The sequence below is a fragment of the Anopheles cruzii genome, chromosome 3, assembly GCF_943734635.1.
Source record: "Anopheles cruzii chromosome 3, idAnoCruzAS_RS32_06, whole genome shotgun sequence".
Classification (NCBI taxonomy): domain Eukaryota; kingdom Metazoa; phylum Arthropoda; class Insecta; order Diptera; family Culicidae; genus Anopheles; species Anopheles cruzii.
Window position 1 is genome coordinate 40,454,183 of NC_069145.1, and position 19,815 is coordinate 40,473,997.

Sequence of the window (19,815 nt, forward strand, 5' to 3'; positions counted from 1 at the left end):
AATTGCACACGAATCATCACACCCGGGCCGTCGAGCCAGGGTCCCGCGAGCCCTGGAATGGCCGCCTGGGCGGGAGCGCCGGAAGCCCCCGGAGCACTTCCGTTACGAGTGAATTGATTCTCGATTCTTATCCTGTCACAAAGCCATCGACAGCAAGCCGGGGCGGGCCGGGGCGAGCCACAACCGTGTCGGCGGAGGCTGATGATGGATCCGGCTGAAGGGATTTGCTGAAAAGGAACGGATCGAATTACGAATCGAGCAGATTGCATCAAACACTGCAAACTGCAAAACCGTGATAATTGCTTTCCGCGCAGCTAAAACGGTCCCCCGGAAACGCGCGGCCTAGGAAGGAGTTTTTCGTTGAATGCGTTGCGGACCGCAGACCATGTACAGCGCTTATGGTTAGTTCTAACACGTTAAGGTGCAGTCGATACTCTTGAATATTTGATTAGCTACAATGGAATAAGAAGCTTTCATTTTTGGACATTTGTATACAAAATTTAGAAAATGTACGCTGGATCTTACGGAAAACACCAAACAATATATTTTCGCTAACAACTTGTTGACAAATGTATAATTGTGACATGAAAGGCTCAGGCCTAAGGAGACCTGCAGTGGATAGCTAAACAGTTGAATAATACGTGAAAGTATGAGTATATCTTCGTTTAGAACAGCTGTTTTGAGACGTTGAATGTGAGTTTCAAATTCTAAGACCACAAATTGTGACGATTCAATGACAGAATTAGCTAAATTGGTCAAAACAATCAAGACCAAAATAATATCTGAGGATTGTATTAATTATTATTATCTATATATATAAAAGAGTACCGCGTTATTGGCTCTTTATTCACAACTCAAGAACGGCTGAACCGATTTGGCTGAAAATTGGTGTGGAGGTAGCTTAGATCAAAGGGGGTAACATAGGATACTTTTTTATAATCCGATCGCGTCACAATGAAGCCACAATACGCACAATGTGTTTTTTTCACATACTGCAACGGGACAAACAGAGCGCGCAACAGCAAACAATTGTTGGCTTCTCTTTCTCGCTAATGTAGCGTTTCCCCCCCCCCCCCCCCTTTCCCATTCCAAATAATGTCGACGCGATCTCTACCGCTGAGGCGGCATCGACAAACGATAGAGAGAGAGCGAAACAGCAAGCAATTGTCCCTCTCTTGCGTATGTTTACACTCTCTCTCACGAACTTCGAATAGTTTGGCAAATTGTAAGCCAGTGAGAGAGCCTCCACTGATTCTCGCGATCCGCCACTGTGAGCAATTGTTTAGCGACAAAGGCGGATCTCCTTTCTCATATCACCTTTCATCCTTCGCGTCGTAAAAAAATTAACGTGCGTGGAAGTAATATTGATTACATTATTTTTAAGCACTTTCTTATTTCGATGAGTAATTTTAATCGTAGGGAAACATTTATCAGTAAGTATTTACTTAAAAATAGTTAAATTGTACCGTACCGTGTATTATTTGAGATGGGTTCGAATGTTTGGATTTTTTTTTGTTTGGGAAAAACTGTGAAACGAATTTAACGTGTCAATTCCAGAAATCCTGATCTTGAGGTGAATAAGGAGATACCAGCTAACAATTGGGAATGCCAGCGCCAAATCGTGAACTGAATGACGTATATAATCGAGATGTTTGGCGCATGTTGCGAGATGTTTTGGAGGAGCAATGATTTTACTGTCCTGAAATTTCCGCCAAACACTGCCAGTAATTCCAAGATCAGCTGACGAAATGAAGTGCTTCTCTTCTTATTGGACAACAACCGCTGAACGGTTTTAGCCTGCACCAACCAGCGACAATGTTAATCTCTGATGCTCTTTCTAAACGTTCGTTTGTACGGGCCGGGTTGTTAGTCCCGCGCCAACCCCCTGGAACGCCGGAATCAGGAATCGAACCCATGGCCAGCTGCGTGACAGGGACGAGCGTTACCGACTGCTCCTATCACCGGGGGCCCTTGCCTTTGGGGCGGAACAGAGTTCGCCGGGTCTGCTAGTTGTATTACCAGGGGTGTTCGTTGAGAATGAGACTGTTTTTAACACACAAAAAAATTTTATAAAATTTTAATGCGATTTTCTATTTTATTCAAAGTATGTGCCATCGCTAGCTATACATTTCTCCTATCTCTCTGCTAAATCATGGATTCTCAGACGAAAGAATTCTTCGACTTTTTAAGTAAACTAATTAGTTGCCCCATTCCGACTTCCTCGTAGAAAAACGAAGGGCAGCTCAGCCAATACGTGTCCCATCGACGAAAAAGAATGATATTCGGAAAGGGCCATGTCTGGTGAATAACGCGGGGAGGGATAGCAGCTGCCATCCAAGTGATTTGATAGTATCCTGAAACAGTTTTGTTTTTTGGGACGCCTGGTGCTTGATTCCACGAGCCACCAGGCGCCCCCATCGAAACCCCCTGGAATTGCATTTTGGTCATTTTTCGATCAATGCATGGTTCAAATTGATCATTTGTTGTCAGTAGCGATCGGAATTAACGTTTCCATCAGGTTTTAGGAGCTTGTGAAACACCACACCTTTCTGTCCCATCAAAAAGGCCGTTTTTTGAAGTCCTTGGACGCTTTTTTTGTAAAGTCAAAATCGCCATTTTCGAATTTTTTTAAACCACTTAAAGCACTACGATCTTCCAAACACAAGTTCCGACAAGCATTTGGTGCGATTCCGAAGCAGATTTCTTCAAGAGGAGCAGAAAAATAGTAATCCCCGCAAAACGTCATTTTCAGGCACAAAAGTTGACATACTTTAACCCTTTAAATGATGGGTTGCAAACCGAAATAATTTTTTTTCCGACCTGAAATCATTTACCGGATATCAACATAAGGTAATGATGAATGAACCGCTAAACTGGGAAGTCCCAATCGACAGGTACAGCCATCTTTTTAACAGTCTCATTCTCAACGAACACCCCTGGTATAAATAGAAAGAAACGCCTGACAATACCACGACGCTTGGCAACATTGTTTTGAAGGAATGGTGTGCCTTGTGGATACTAAACTTGCTTCCGCTTAGGTGGAATTTAGCCTGTTATTAGCTTCAATAAAGCATGGTCCACAAAGAATCGGGAAAAGTTGTATGTTTTCTAGCAGCGCCTCTGGTGGTCGGATTTCAAATGTTTTGACAGCTATGTCTTTAGTAAACATTCGGCTTTCAGTGCTGAAAGTTTCATCTTGGTACGTGGAGTTAATAAAAAGTTATGCACAATGGAACTCGAAAGAAGAAAAAGAATTCTGCACAATCATGCCGAGAACCCCACGTGGTCTGCTTTAAAAATCTCAAAAACACAAAAATTCGCCAAATCAACTGTATATGCTGTGCTCCACCGTTTTCGGGAACGCAATACCGTAGACCGAAAGATTCAGAGTAGTTATCGTAGTGGAACATACGACCGGCAGCTGAACTGGAAGGTTTTAAGATCAATCAAGGCAAATCCTGGACTTTCGTTTCGAGATATTGCAAAAAAATATGGTGCCAGCAGAAGTACTGTCCAGAGGTTCTGTCTATGAAAAAGCTAGTGTTTTTTCTTGCATGTAAGCGTCGAAAGAGGACACTTAAGCACAACCTAGTCGCTAAAACACGCGCTAGAAAGTTGTACGAGAAGGTTCTGACGAGGTAAAAAGGATGCTTGCTTATGGACGACGAAACATACATGAAAATGGATTTTGGACAGCTTTCTGGACCCAAATGTTATCTCGCCACGGCACGGGAGGATGTCCCCTCCAAGTTTAAATTTGCATTCGTCAATAAATTTGCACGAAAACTGATGATCTGGCAAGGAATTTGCACCTGTGGACGGAAAACCAAGGTTTTCATCACAAACACGACGATGAACTCAACGCTGTACGAGGAAGAGTGCCTCAAAAAGCGAGTTCTATCATTTATTAAGTCACACAAAGGTCCGGTTAAGTTTTGGCCTGATTTGGCAAGCTGCCTCTACAGCAGCGAGGTAGTTCAGTGGTACCTTGACAATAAGGTGGATTTCATCGCAAATTATATCAACCCACCAAATTGCCCTGAATTCCGTCCAATCGAAAATTATTGCGCAATAATCAAATGGAAGATGAAGAAGACTGGAAAGGTGATGTAGGATGCTGCAGAGATGGCAATAAATTGGAACAAATCAGCGACTGAGGTGGACCAGATGACTGTGCAGAAAATGATGGCGCGCATTCCAAAGAAAGTTCGCGATTTCATCGAACGACCAACAAAATAAATTTATAAGATTTTCCTCTTAAAGTACAATAAAATACCTTCATTTTGACACCTTCACATGTTTCCTAAGACAAACCAACCCCGAGATAGAGCTAATTCAATTGTTCCCGATTCTTTGTGGACCATGCTTTATGTATGGATTAAATTTTTCATCCTTGTATTTCGTAAAATCTTTTGTGTTCTTCAACTATACTTCTTTTCGCTATCCACTGTTATATGTAACTCAATACAATTGCTAGCAATACTAATTACAATACTTGTGTCTGCTCAGATACATTAAAATGTAAGACAATAAACCTCTCGCAACTCAGCGTTTCTAGTTATTTACAAACAGTTTTGGGACCAAAATTCAAGCTGTAATTACGTTCCCTACCGAGTTTCATCGTATAGTGAATCTTGCTTGTTAAAGACCCATTTACATGTGCGAACATATGACTTGAAAATGAACGTAATAAGTACGGCTTGTTTATGGTTTGTAGAGAACAGTATCAACATCGCCTACCTAATTTAACAAATAAAGGCCATTAGAATTAAACATACTAGGGTGGCATGAAAAGTTTTCAGCCTACATACAGCACACTTTTACTGATTTTGTTTTATTTCAAAACATAATCTCCTTGTAATTCTATACACATTTCGCCGCAATGCCTTCATCTCTGTAACCCGTCCCAATGGTGCTCGGAAAAGGCGACCAGATTCGGGCAGTTTAGCCCTTTAAACTTCATGTCAACCAGGTTCAATCAGGTGTACCATTGTTACGACTTTGACCAATCTGTAAGCGTGTTTCGTCAGCATATTCGTTCGGTTGCGTTTGCGTCGGATTTGTGATTCTACAATCTGTGACGTCCAAGTATGTATAGTTTTAAGCGAAATTTGTACCTTATCTTATATATTTTCCTATTAAGCCTGCTGGCCCGTAGGATGATTCTAATAAATAACAAATAAATACCAAAAAACTTTTTCTCTTCAAAATAATTGTTCAACAGGTAGAAAACAATGCCAAAACAACAGCAACATAGCTGTATTTTAACATTATAATTAATTCAACCACATGTTGGAAAAAAGGGATTTTACAAAACATCAACACTTAACAAATACTTAAATTTCATTCACACAAATCCTTTGCGGTATTACTGTGCAAGTTGGTGCTGTTACGTGCTGCTACGCAGCGACTGTTTCAATTATCACAACATTATTGGAAATCTCCCCACAGCATCAGGCAAACATAGGAGCAGTCTGCCCTCGTCACTTGATTGCAATCGAAAAGGTTAGCGTGAGGGGCCGCTTTGAGGGCAATTTCATTCGATTCCAAACACGAACGCGAAAGCCCTTGCGTTCAATAAATAAATCCCAAACGCGCCACTCCTAATTCATTCGAAAACGGCCTCTGAATATCAAATATTGATCGCTGCGTTTCCTGGCGGTCGGTCTTAACCGAACGAAATGGGACCGCCGGCCCATCGGCTACGATCCGCTGGGTTCCCGTTCGCGTCAAGCATCGCCACGGGGTTCCGACCACCAGTTCCGGAACACACTGGGGTGCTATGCAAACAGATCGCGAAACACCCTCGATGAGCAGCTGATGGTCGAGCAAACGCCGGCGTGATTTAATGTTCTCCGCTCAATGTTTCGGTCGCACCAAACCGAACTGTGTACTGCCGTAGCTTAGCGCTGAGGCCACACTTTAACGCCCATCAACGGGCTGGTGTTTCACCGTTGGGCTCGAGGGGCAGATAAGGGGTCCAATTTTCCTCCCAGATAGTCGCAATCGTATCATTTTTACTAAAACTTAGTTTTTCGCCAAATAAAACTGGCGCCGCCAGAGAGGCCCTCTGACTTTTCCCATCATTATCGAGTAATTGTGTTGACACAGGCACCAGGCCAGTTGACGTAAGCCTCATTTTCCGCCAACCGGAAAAAGGTGCGCCAGCAGGGGACGCCGAGTAATCAAACTTTTCCATCTCATTTTCGCGTTTGCCCTGGCGTATCGTCGAAGCCAATCTATCGCACGGGATGCCGGAAAGTAATAAAGCTGTTCCAATTTCCCATTGGCACTCACCCGCGCCTGGCCGGCCGGTCGGCGTCGGGGAACAGGGGTGGAAATTGACGAAAAATCGCGACGCAGCCACGCGATCAAACGTGCCTTTCGAGAATGTGAAGCGATGAACTTTTCGCCATCCCCGAGGGCCGGCCCACTGCCCGAACTTCTGCCATCATTATGGTCGTCGTAGAACGGACGCTCGTAGTGATTACTTTTCTATTGGCGTGTTTCTCGGGAAAATTTATTTATTCAAAAGTCATGTCGAAATTCGTCACCACGAGCGCCAACATCACTCCAAGCGTGACCGTGCTTGTCGGTGGCTCTGTCCCAACCAACCACATCCATCCGCTAACGAGGAGTCAGCAATGCTCTGTCATTGTTTGCAGCCGTAGCTTCATCGTCCTCGACGGCGTCCGCAGGGTCCTATAATCGCTGCACCCCTCGACGAAAGTTCGAAATCGAAAAGATAAATATTCACCAAAGACGGTGAAGCCCGTGGATCGACGGGAACGACGGGAATTGCCACGCCACGTTCGGGTAAAAGTGGAAAAATCCGACGCCAAAGCCAGGCGCCGTTAAAGCCGCCGTCAATAATTCACTCTAAGCCACGGGTTGACCGAATAGAACTAAAATGAAAGAACACAAAAAAGTGTAACCACCAGCCGGGTGAAAAATACCAAGAACGCGCAATTACTTAGACAAAGGGTCGGTTTTCCGAATTTTCACGCGAAAAAGGGTCCCAAATTTTTGGTGAGGCTCAATTATAGCGAACGGCGCTATTTTTAAATGGCATCAAGTAGTGAAAGAATCAAATAATTAATCAGTTCTTTTAGGCAAAGATTTTGCAACAAAAATGTCTGACCATTGTCTGAAATTTTGTTGTATGAACTCGGAGAGAATTCTCACAGCAAATGGGTTTCGTAGGAGCTAATTAGTTTGATGGAATTTAGTGATCCTGGAAATTTGACATTTTGGACAGTGACAGCATTACATCTATTCAAATATTTAACGAGCTAATGTGTAAAGAAACTTAAGTAAAAATATATAATTTATCTCACTAACTAAACAAACACATTACAAACTGGTTTTAAAAATATGCATCACAATGGAATGGATGTTTGCCACTTTGGCTGTTTCCCACTGTGCAGCGCGGAGTCCTCGGCGCGGAACACACGCCAAGGAAAAGCCTGCCAAAAGTTCACCCAAAAGCACCCCGACCCAAAACCGACACGCGCGCGCGTGCGAGACAGATATTCTAATCTTTCATTTTCCTCCCGGGAAGTTGTAGCCGGCCGGGCGTGGGGCCTTTCCGCGAATGCTCGTCAGGCTGTGGCCCTTACACCGTGCCGTTCTGATTAATTGGCGATGTCTTTATACACCGAAATGATTTTATAATTCTGAAACTTAATTTTTGTTTACTCTCTATCTCCGGTCCGGCTCGGTCCGGGACCGCGGGCCACCCAGTGATGCCCGCCCAGGGCTGTCGTGCGAAGAACGAGCGCAATATACTAGTGCCGGGTGACGGGTCGGTCGCCCTAATGGAGGCGCTCGGTGCCCCACGACAATGGAGACGCCTGGTGACTGGTGATGATGAAATACGGAACTTTTTTGCTGCCTTTTTCGGTCGCGGGTACGCGCGCCCTACAATTTGAAAAGTAATCGTAATAGAATTATATCATTACCGCCACTCCGTGACCGTCAAATTTGAAGTGAGCTTCAGTTGGGCGGGTCGGCATTGTGCTGCAAATCTTTCAAGCGCCCCGAAAATGAAGCCATCCCGTTACGTTGGGGTGCAAGAAAACAACACAAAATTGGAACACTTTAATGAAGCGTGCAAGGCCAACAAATGTCTTCTACAGCGTAGTGTCCAGAGAAAAAAAAACCCAACAAAGTATCTGTCAAAATGCGAAAATGCCTTACAAATGAGGGTGTGTTTATTTCGCCAGATGCTTGCAGCCGTCCACAGCCTGTATGGCGGGTCCGGTCGTTTATCGGTTCCCATCGACCGACCGGTTCGGGCGGGGACACAGATTGGAGTGTTGGACCACCCCTCCTCCGGACCAGCCAAGACCACGGATATAAATCGGTAAAAACGCAAAACGTGCCTTGTCAACCCTTTGGATCATTTTCACCCGCCACACCGTCCAAAACCGGGCATCGTCTTTCATCTGCCGCCCGCCCGGTACACTTGGCGAAACATCGTAAGAAAGCACCAACAATCTCGGCAAACACATTCTTTTCGACCGCATTTTTATCGACCGGCCTGCCCGAAGAAACGTTGGTGAAAAATGATAAATGTATCGTATTTTTCACTTAATTTCAGCTTCCAGAAATCCTGCCCGCGCGCCGCTCATATGCCGAGCTGACGGAGAGAATGTGTGTGTGTGTGTGAGAGTTACGGAGCGATGATTTATCGAAAACTTTTGGCTAGTCCCTTGCCGGCGAAAGGCTACACAGCAGACCAACCTCAAGCGAAACTCCGGAGAGCGCAATTCGAAGGCAAAGACTCCAACAAAAAAAAACTTGTCATTACTTTATCACTCGCTTGAGATGAAGTGAACCACCCTCGGGGCGACAGAATCCAGTGTTTGGCTAACGGGGCGCAGAAAAAAAAATGAGAGTATCCTTCACACCCAAGAACCTGTGCGCTGTGTGGTGGCATGAAGAGAATTAAAAGCAGTGCGCCTCGGTAGCACATCACGCAGCTCTGGGACCATTTTTTTTCCTGGTGTCCCAGGCTCTCGCTCTCTATCTCTCTCTCTCTCTCTGATCCATTTTCTAGACGCCGCCGTCGCTTGAATGATAGGCGTTACCGGAGTCATCCGAAATGTCAAGATAAATGGGGCCAGATTACAATGTTAATACATTAGGCCGGTATGTATGTGTGGACAAGATCTTGATACAACTACTGCGTCGCCTTGCGCTCGGCCAGGCTGGCGACCCGAGCAATCAGTTTGCAGTTTTTTTTCCCCGGCCGTGCTAAGATTTTTCCATCGCAGCAGGATCCTGTCGTTACACAATCCTAGGGCAACCAACCCTCACGAACCGGCCGACCATGAGGAATCGTTTCCACTCGATCCGGTCGAGCCAACCCGGGAAGCAATGCGGAAAAAAAAACAAACAACACAACAGTAAATGATATATACGATTTTCTCAAGCTGTCTCCTAAGACCCTCAAAATGAGTTCACGCATTTTAGGGGTGCACAGCAGCGCCTCGCCTGGAGAACGGAGCCGAATGTTGCGCACGCTTCATCTTCGGAATCCCAAGTCGGAGGCCAAAGCCTCGGCTTTCAATCTCCCTTCTTTTCTAAATTCGCCCCCTCACGGGCTTTGGTTTCCACTTAATTTTCTTCGGTCGCCCGAAGGACTCGCCCCACCAGAGTCCACAGTTCCTGGCGCACAGCATACGGCAAGCACGGCACAGAGTTTCTCGACTCGCACGGCATCGGGTCTTAGGAAATAATAAATGGTTTGGCCCTTGGTCCTCGGCTTGGGTGATCGTCGTATTGCGAGGTGCGAATGCTGCAACATAGATTCTTAAGAACACAAAACGTGCCTCCAGGATCCGTGAGGAGTCCAACTTCGGTTTGTGTATATGATTCCATTTTTCGTCAACACATATGGTGGTGTGTTATAATTTATGATTTCATATTTCTCAGTACAATCGGGTCTCATTAACTGAAGTAGACGAAAGAAGCTTAAGTATCAGGAATGGTAATAGTTTGACGTGAGTTCCAATGAAACGAGATATTGCCATTTTTTGGTGAAATTCTCATGAGGAGTCCTTGATACCTTGATACTATGGATCAATACTAACCAGAATGTTATGATTCGTCCACATACGCCGATGTTTGTTTCAATTCTTGAATCGATGCGAAAATCGGTGTCTCTTCCTGGAGGGCTTTCGTGAACTTTGTTCGCATCTTCTCGGTAGACTGCAAGCGGTTTCTCGAGCGGGGAGTAAGGCAATTCAATAATACAGATAACTCTACGGCGGAATGACCACAAAAGACATTAAATAATCAGAAAAGAGTAAACGAGCGCTTTTGGAACCAACCAACTATTTTTACACACGAATGGTCTTGCTGTGCTTTTCATGGTCGATTTTCGTAAAACCCTCTGATGGTTTTGCACAAAAATATGCGCAACTATTGGAAAAAAGTGACAGGTTGTAAAAAAAAATAATATTTGCTTTTCCCATGAAAACCCTAACGCATTCCAAGTCCAAAGTTCCTGGTATTTCGTTTCCCAGAGTAGTAAACCGGCGTCCAGTGGGAGTTACGTAGAAATTCGTAGCCTTGCTAACTTCCTTATGGTTGTAACCCCTTGAAAGGGCACTAAGAACTCACTCGCAACGATGTTCTGACAAAAGCTTGGTGACGTGTGGCGTACCGTACACACACACTTGTCGACAATTGCTGACCAGTTGAGGCCGCAGGGCAGCCAAAAGGGATGTTCAGTACATGGGTGATGATGATAATGAGAGGTACCTTCAGCATACCGTACCGGAACCAACGAGGGTACTTGAAGGAACGAAAAGAAAAGACTCTAACAGACCGAGATTTATGACATTTCTGTTCCAAGAAAAAGACCAAAACACCGCATAGGAGAAGAAACGGATATCGGGAGTCACGGATACTGTGCGCCACATTCAATGCGACATGGGAGCCACTTGGTGGAGCCCCTGTCGTACGTGAATATTTCAAGGAAAGCGCCTTTCATCTCGCAGTTCATTAGACAGGTCCTTTGTGCTATTACTGGCGGAACTGAAGGAATCGGACGACCAAGACAAATAGGAATGAAAAATACAAAAGAACACGCTCGTGTGAGCGCTCTCTTCAACTGGAAAAGGTAACTAATTAAACCGAAAGATTAATAGACTTCGTTTATCGTACCTTCTTCTGCTCTCTCCATCTCTCTCACGCTTGTCTTAAGGAGCAACCCCATCGAGCAAACGACTGTTCGGGAAAAAGGCAATGGAATCGTAGACGCAGTGCGTCGTTCCCCGACCAGCCGAGGGGCCAACCATTTTCTTCCACTTTCCATCGATTGGGAAAATTGCACATTTTGAGAGGTAATAAATTTGGACCCTTCGACAGCTACGTCCGTGCAGACCCTGTGCATCGCCATTCTGGCCGCGTTTACGCCATAAACTCGGTCGACCCTCCCACGGGAACGTTTAGGAACGTGAAGCGACGACCTTAAGGGTGGTACAAAAAGTTGTTGGACGAATAACAAACGATCCCAGAACGTATTCTATTTCATCTGGAAGAATTGGTCGGCCGGCTGAGCCGTTCAATACTAGAACTCGGTTTCCATCGAACATTCTGTTACATATCAACTAAAAATGTACAAAAAAACAAGCAAAAAATATGAATTATTCATTCATTGATTCATATTTTATCGCATTTAAAGAGAGCCTTCAAAGCTGTGATAACATGCTTGCACCAACGATAATTTCAAATATCCTCTCACTTTTATCTGAGCTGAGGCAAGGTTCAACTCGAACCATGTTTTCTGGAGTGGACATTTTTGCTTGTGAGTAGAGGGAAAAAAGTCCTAGGAAGCCACATCTGATAAGAACGAAGCTTGAAGCTGGAAGTCTGACGTAGTTCAAACACATTCATGACCGTTGGTAAATTGTTTGTATCATTGAAACGTTTGTATTTTGAGACTATGTCCTTAAAAAATTAGGCGACAGTAATTCTTTGCGGACTTGTAACAGACTGTGTACCACATCGTTCGTTTGAAAGTGTATTTTTATGTCAAAATTCTATTTATTTGTGATTATTATCGTTACAATCGAGAGAACATAAAATAAACAAACTACTTAAAATAAACTCCTGGGTAACTTCTAGGATCCTAAGAAGTTTTCGAACCACCCTCGTAGCTCATCGACACCCCGCTTGGGGGCGCCATCGCTATGGGTCTCTGGGATGCATCATTTACTGTCCCCAAAACGGAGGGGTCGCTTTCAAATTTGCCTAACGTCCTCCAATATCCGTTTGAACCCAATCCAGAACCCGCGTAACGGGCGGCCCATTTCGAGCAAAAAACCACATTCGACGGCGGCGGAGAAGAAGCAGAAGAACAAGCAGAAACGCATAAATCAGCGTCCGACGACGATGACGGTGCCGTTGCCGTTTGTCGAAGAAAGCACAAAACTATGCAAATTTCGGCAAACCTAGCTTTCCATCCGCCGGCCTCGGGTTCGAACCCCGACAGCTGGCAAATGTTGATTGGCAAACCCGGCCCGGTGGGTTCCTGCGTCGACGACTGAAGCTGACGCGGAGCAACAACTCCTAGCGGTTCCTTCGTGCCGGCGAGTCCTTCGAGCCCGCTGGGCTGCATGCAACCGATGGGCAGCGGGCTGAACCCTTTCCGGCCGAATTGACTGTCGGATACAATCAATGCCGCCGAAGCAATCGCGAGGCGGGCGAGATTCGGAACCGACCCACCCGGTTCCCGGGTGACTCCATGCGATTCAGCCGAATTGGTTTCGCTTCAACCCTTTCGGGACAGCCAGACGAGGAAAAAACACAACAACAAACCGGAAACAGCAGGTAACCAAGTGCGTGCGTCCCATGACGCCGTTTCATCAGAGACCTTTCGTTTAATCTGAAACCCTCACGCGCACACACCCTCACACACAATCACATCCAGTCCGGCGAATATCCCGTCACCCGAAATCCAGAATCCTCCGAAAAAGCCCTTCAAAACAGTCGGTTTATTCGATTTAATGATGCGTATTAAGCGGGATTTGCATTTGTTTGTGACGACGGTGCCGGCGTTTCCGGCGTGAAATCGGAGAAACCGAAACCGCCCGAACCACTTGAGCGGCCGTTGAGCGCCGCCAAGTGACGGAAGTTGCCACTGATTTAACAAACGCCACGACGCCGCTGCCGGCGACGACGGCAACGGCAGCTAAACACACGAATTCCTTATGCAAATGCTCGAAGGCACTACAGGGTGAACCAAAAAAACTGCAACAAACTTCAGACTGCTGTCATTTCTAAACCTCTCGTCCGACAGCTGTCAGATTTATTACAGTGACAGCTCATTGTATTGTTTATAAGCGTGCAAAAGCATTTTGGTGGGAATTTTACAGAAAAAAAGTTGTTCGTGATGGAGTACAAGAGTAACAGTGTGATTTCATTATATTTGGCTGGAAAACCACAAGTGGCTATCGTTAGAGCCCTCCAGCATTTGAATGTTAATAAATCCTTTGTATCTCGTACCATCGCTCGTTACCGTGATACTGGTAGCGTAGCCCGACTTCAAGGGAGTGGACGAAAAAGAACAACAACATCACCAGAAATGGTTCAAAAGGTGAAGAAGCGACTTGATCGAAATCCGCGTCGCAGTGGCAGAAAAATGGCTCGTGAGCTGAACATATCGCAATCTTCCATTCAGCGAATATTGAAAAATGAGCTTGGACTAAAGCCATTGAAGTTTCAAAAAGTGCAAGATCTTACCGATGCACAAAAAAAAGTTAGACTCGAAAGAGCCAAAGACTTGCTTCGCTTGGCCGCAAGTGGTGAACTGCCGAATTTGGTTTTCTCCGATGAGAAACCATTCGTTATTCAGCAGTTTGTAAACAAACAAAATGATCGTGTTTACTTGCCAGGGAGGTCAGCTAACAATTTACACCTTCGGTTGGCCACCAGAACTCAAGCGCCGGCTATGGTGATGGTGTGGGCCGCCATAACAGCCGATGGTCGCTCTCCGCTAGTATTTATCGACCGTGGCGTCAAAATAAATGCCGAATATTATCGCAAAAATATTCTGGAGGGTGCATTAAAGCCTTGGGCACGTAAACATTTCGGCCGCAGACCTTGGACATTCCAACAGGACTCAGCCCCATCGCACTCAGCACGCGCCACCCAAGAATGGTTAAAAAATGAGGTTCCTCGCTTCATTTCCGCCACACAATGGCCACCAAAATCTCCGGATGCCAATCCATTGGACTATTGTGCCTGGGGTATTTTGGAAAGCAAGGTTGGAACTAAAAAATACCAAACTGTCGATCACCTCAAGCAAGCCCTTCGCCGAGAATGGGACAAAATACCGCAGAGCCACTTGCGGGCAGCGTGTGATGGTTTCATTGGCCGTTTGAAGGCCATAATTCGTGCCAAAGGTGGCCAATTCGAACAAACCTAATTTGTTCTAAAATTTTATTAAATTTCCGACATTTTTTGCTTTCATTCAATAAAATTGAATCAAAAATGAAAAAAATATGGCGTTTTACTTTGTTGCAGTTTTTCTGGTTCACCCTGTATGCTTGTATGCGGAAAGTGCCATGCGCCCTCTGCGCCGGTCGTCGTCAGGATCCTGCACCACGGGGCAGTGAAATGCGCCACCCGAAATTCGGCACCGGAACTTCGCCTCGGAATGGGTTTTTGGGGGGGGCTAAAATAAATAGAGAATTAATTTGCTGTTTTCCGGCGACGGCGTGGCCGTGGGTTGCCTGAATAATGACTTTTCTCCCAAGCGGCACACCATAAACTGCTCAGATGCTGCCGCTCGCCATTCGCCCGGGCTTTTTGGCCCGGACCCGCTTCACGGTCGCCACCGGGTGGGTTCTGTGGGTTTTAATTTGTTGATAACCATTTGTGGAGCTTGAACCAGCTCGGTTCGTGGATTAACTTTGCCCTACCGAAGCTTCGCCAGCGACAGAGACAGAGAATTGTTGCTTCATGTAAATGCCCTCGGACCGGACAGGACGCACGAAGTTTGCTGGCCAGTAAGTAATGTTCAATGAATATGTAAAAGTCCGGGCCTTAGCAAAGGATTAGCGGGCAAAATAGTTGGAAAAAGATCCAGTTTCACTCGTGATGACACAATTACGGACGTGCCAGGCCTGTTGGCTCAGTCCGTGGATTCGTCATTGTGACATCTATAAAGCGAAACAAATTTCATATGCGTTCTGATTGACACACAGCCCCAACACATGAGCACCGATATCTACACATCTCGGGTGCCCTTCAAGGATACACCAAAGATTCGTTCAATGATCCATGAAATCTGTATTGCACAATTAGGATATATCTTGGAGAAATAACGGATATATCCATCGCTGTATTTTACTAAAAGCTTTTATAGTTTGCTTATTCTTCTTACGCCACTGCGTATGCCTTTGGCGACAGATTAGAAAATAATCCAAGAATTTTATAATTCCTTTCCTTTTATATATCCTTTCCTCTACTTTCTTTTCTCTTTCATTACTTTGAAAAAGGAAACATATTTATTCAAGTTCTACTACAATTTTTCGTTTTCATGTTTCGAGATGAAATTGATGCATAAAATATAGGGATTTCTGGATGAAGTAAACGTTAAGACCGATATTTAAATGTAAAAAGATTTCTTATTCCTTCTCTGAACGAAATACTTACTGCATCCGCACACTGAAATTTGGTAAAACTCTTGTCGAAAACCTTTATTCAAATTATACCAAATAATGGTAATAGACAAACTAGTAAATCCCTTCATCTACTAGGATTTGTTTGTGATTCACTAATGCTGAACTTTCGCGAATTGCGCGAGTTGCCTATAGCACGTTCGTTTAGTGCTTGCTTGGTTTTATTAGATCTACCTTTGCAATGTAGATATCTTTTCGAATTTATATGCTTTGACAGAAATAGGATTTCTCTAAAGTATTTTGATCTTTGGCACCTACAACGGTTTAAGAAATGCAACACTATACAGGAATCAAGGAGATTGGTCAAGCTGTAAGGCCCCATAAGACTTACTAACCTGTGTTCAGTCTAGTGATGACTTGATGATTGATGATTTTGATTTAATAAGTTCATAAACCGGATAGATGACTGGAAAGGTATGGAAAGTATGTATGCTTTTGTTCGGCTCCTATAAAGTTTGTTTCAGTTCTGCGTGAACAACAAACCAAGTTAACAATAGTTAAATGCCATAACTTCGTTTAATTTGAGCACAATATCGCACCGATCCGGTGAAACCTTAAACAGACATCCACAGCACAGTCTTTGTGTCCCACACACAGACAGCGTGAACGCCTGAAAGCGTGAACCCATTGTTTCTCTATTAAAATGTATGGCTTTTCACGCGCCATTCCAAGCTTATCAAACAACAATCGACGTGTAGTTAATCTCGTTTTGTGCTTTTAACTTTTGTTACACCCAATGCACAATATGAGGCGCGCCATGTAATACGCACACGCATCATACCGTGTTTATGTAGGCAACACAAAAACCGTTATGGTTTATCACCGGAGAAGCACAAAAAAGCTGTCATAAATACCGAACGGTCGGATGTTTTACAAGCATGAAAGAATTGTGCTTTTTTTGTTTATTACAACACTTTCCAAACAGTCCATACAATGACAGCTGATACCGAGGATGCTCTACACGAGGCATAATAAAAACATAATGCCCGGCCCAGTCCGAAGCTGTTGCGTTCGTGTTCCTCTCGGGGCGCCTGTAAAACCGTAGCCCAATCAGCCCCAGTCAGCCTCGTAAAAGGAAATATATTCCGCAACGGCAACGGTAAACGTGGGTAACGCGCCGGAAGCATCATCATCATCACTGTCGCTCAAAAGCCCTCTGGAAAAACTGGAAATTGTCATATCAACCCCCCGAGGGGTTTCTCGTTTCGCACTGTAACTAATAAATACCGACCAGCGCAATGTGCCACGCTTTTCAAGCCACGTTAGTGTGTCAATGGTCACCGAAGCGTGCTACTCCAGACTGTCGTGCAATCGAACCGACGACTCTCACCGTCGCTTTTCATCCCTCAGCAGAAGGCGGAAAATCCCACCGAAAGCCAACCCGCCATATTTATGCTGCATTGCCATTCCACAGACCGCGGGGCGCGTTTGTTTGTTTGTGTGAACTTGTGTCGCCGGTTTTATACCTACCACAAATGTGAGCAGTCAGGAGTACGATTATTGCATTTATGAAGAGACATTTATCTTTATCAGCCATCACTTAGCGTCCTATTAGCGATGCAGCAACAACGTGAAACGAGAGAGAAAGAGAGAAAGAGAAAGAAAGAGAAGCAAAAGTCAGTAAACAAGACCAGGTTGATGTAGCTTCGGGGCGCACCGTAACATGCCAGCAATGCTTGTCCTTTATTTTTTACCAGGCCTGAAAAAGAAGCAACCTTTGAACAACAACGGAAACCAAATTTCATTTAATAGCTTTCATAAGAAAAACTTTCCCAGGAAGGCACCCGTGCCGGACTTGCAGATGAAATAAAAACCCCAAGCATCCCATGCAGGACCTCCCCACACACAGCACACACACACACACACACACACACACGCTCACTCAATTAGGCTTTAATATTTTATGAGACACAACCAGTCAAGAGGGGCCAAACCTAGGACTACTCCGAAGCGACCCGAGGCGAGCCTCAGGTCCGGGGACCGGTCGGCGAGAGCACATAAAAATTATGCATAATTTAGTATCACAAGCCATAAATCTCGGATTCGGGGATTCGGTTCGGTAGCTCTCCGGCCCAGACCACCATCTCTAGCACGATGGCTGTGCTGCGGTGGGTTTCGGTTTCTGGATGATCCTTGTTTCAGCTTCAGCTGAGGGCGATGACTGAGTGGCCTCTTAATGCCCGCTCTTCCAGCGCGAGCGACCCCGATGCGACACCTAAATCGCCTGCCCATCGTTTTGTCACTTCAAGCCGAGGTTACCACAAATTAGGCTGCATTGTGCATCTTCTTCTTCTACGTCGGCTACTTCACAGGCTGTATGGGCCTGCCAGCAACCATTCGGTAGCCATTTGTGACCCACGGTAACCCACGAGGAACGTCACGGAAAAGTTAAGTCTTTCGTTTTATTGCAAACAAACATTTTGTCAACCTCCGCCTTCATTTGACCCCCGCCCCAGAGGCAGCACTTAGTGAGGTCAGCCGTGTGGAATAAAAAGGGACACGTTTCATATTATTTACTTCCAGCTTCCAGCAAGATTGGTGCCAGATTGCGATATGCGATGTTGAAACAACGCCACCGGACACGATAAAATGATTTCCGGAACAGGGCGAGCAAACGAGAGTTCAAATACGACACCGACCACACATCGGATAACGGCAAATGCCCTGGTGTCAACAGGAGCGAAAGGATTCGACGAGTGACTCATTATAAATTAAACACACCATGTCTCGTCTGCTGATGGTTAATCTTTGCTCTCCCCCGGGGTTGGTCCATTTCGCTGTCTAAGAAATGTTTCCGTTTACGAAACGGGTCAAGGGACCACCTCGGAGAACCCCCCGAAAGGAACAGATGCCTCGCCTACTGGTGGGCTGCAGACTTGGCCACCGGCATGGTATCAAATTATACCAGACCTGCAGATCTCTTTAGGGGTGATTCTGAGAATGTTATGCGATGAGATGATGCAGGAAAGTACGCTGAGAAATCGTTGCTAATAAATTTGTGGACAATAATTCAATCACTAAAATTGTTAGTAGTTTGGGGAACCGTTCAGTTCTGGTAGTGTCTTCATCTGGATATGCAACAGTTGTATCTGTTGTTTGTCTAACCCCCGCTGATAGAGCAGTCGGTAACGCTCTTCGCTGTCAGCGCAGCTGACCTGGGTTCGAATCCCGGGATCGGTTATCACTCAACCGGCCATGGTTTCGATTTCCGATACCGGCGAGACAGAGGGGTTGGCGCGGGGCTAACAATCCCGTCCGTAAAAACTAAAATGTTACAGAAAAAGAGCATCAGAGATTAACATTGTCTCTGGTGCAGGCCAAGACTGCTCAGCGGTTGTAGCGCCAAAAGAAGTATCTGTTTGTCCGAGCCTATTGTTAATAATTAATTCGTTACTGCCGTAATGTTGATGCATTTTTTATAAGAAAGAATGAAAAGAAGTTTTGTGTGTTAACAAACATTTTCGTGCTGAATGTTGATAAGTATAATATCAAGTAATGCGATATAAAACTCATATTTCTATAATCGATATAACCTATTTTATTATTACTGTCTGTTTAAGATGCTAACATGTCTTACATTACATTTTTTTGTGTAGGTTAAATGTGTTATTTTATTTTATGTATGATTTCATAAATCCCTCACCGTTTAACATTCGTAACTTTCATTCAACATAGAATAGCCAGATAGTGCAAGGTTTAATCCACTCGGGAGATGTATAAAAATAACCCACCCGACAGTCATTCATTGTGAGACCCTTATCATAGTCATTTAGGGTTGGGATTTTGGCAGCGTTTTGAATAAGTTAGTGTGGCACCAAAATATCCGGCACCTACGCTTTTTGGCAACTAATTTCCGAACAAAGCATTTCGAAATTATTTCAAACTGAAATTAGAGTACTGCTTTTGGTCGTCTGATCGGTTGCATGCCAATCTAACATTTCGCTCCTTTCGTGTTGAAATGATCTCCTTTGAGGATTGCGTTCCAGCATCTCACAATCACTTAAGCCCCGAATTTCACAATAATGTCTGTAAATTCATGCTGCTTAGAGTCTAGTACCATTCATAGTGTCTGGATATTTCAATCCCATTACCATTTCATAGGTTAGGGCTAGGGCTT

At 44.8% G+C, this 19,815-nt stretch overlaps 1 protein-coding gene across 1 annotated transcript in view; it reads right to left on the bottom strand.

The window, feature by feature from the left end:
- Nucleotides 1–17,235, bottom strand: part of LOC128270397 (uncharacterized) — a 123,159-nt gene extending 105,924 nt beyond the window's left edge. The window contains exon 1 of the mRNA XM_053007796.1: nucleotides 17,169–17,235. Coding sequence (XP_052863756.1) covers nucleotides 17,169–17,235 — 67 coding nt within the window. The remainder of the gene's footprint in view (nucleotides 1–17,168) is intronic.
- Nucleotides 17,236–19,815: the final 2,580 nt, after the last annotated feature.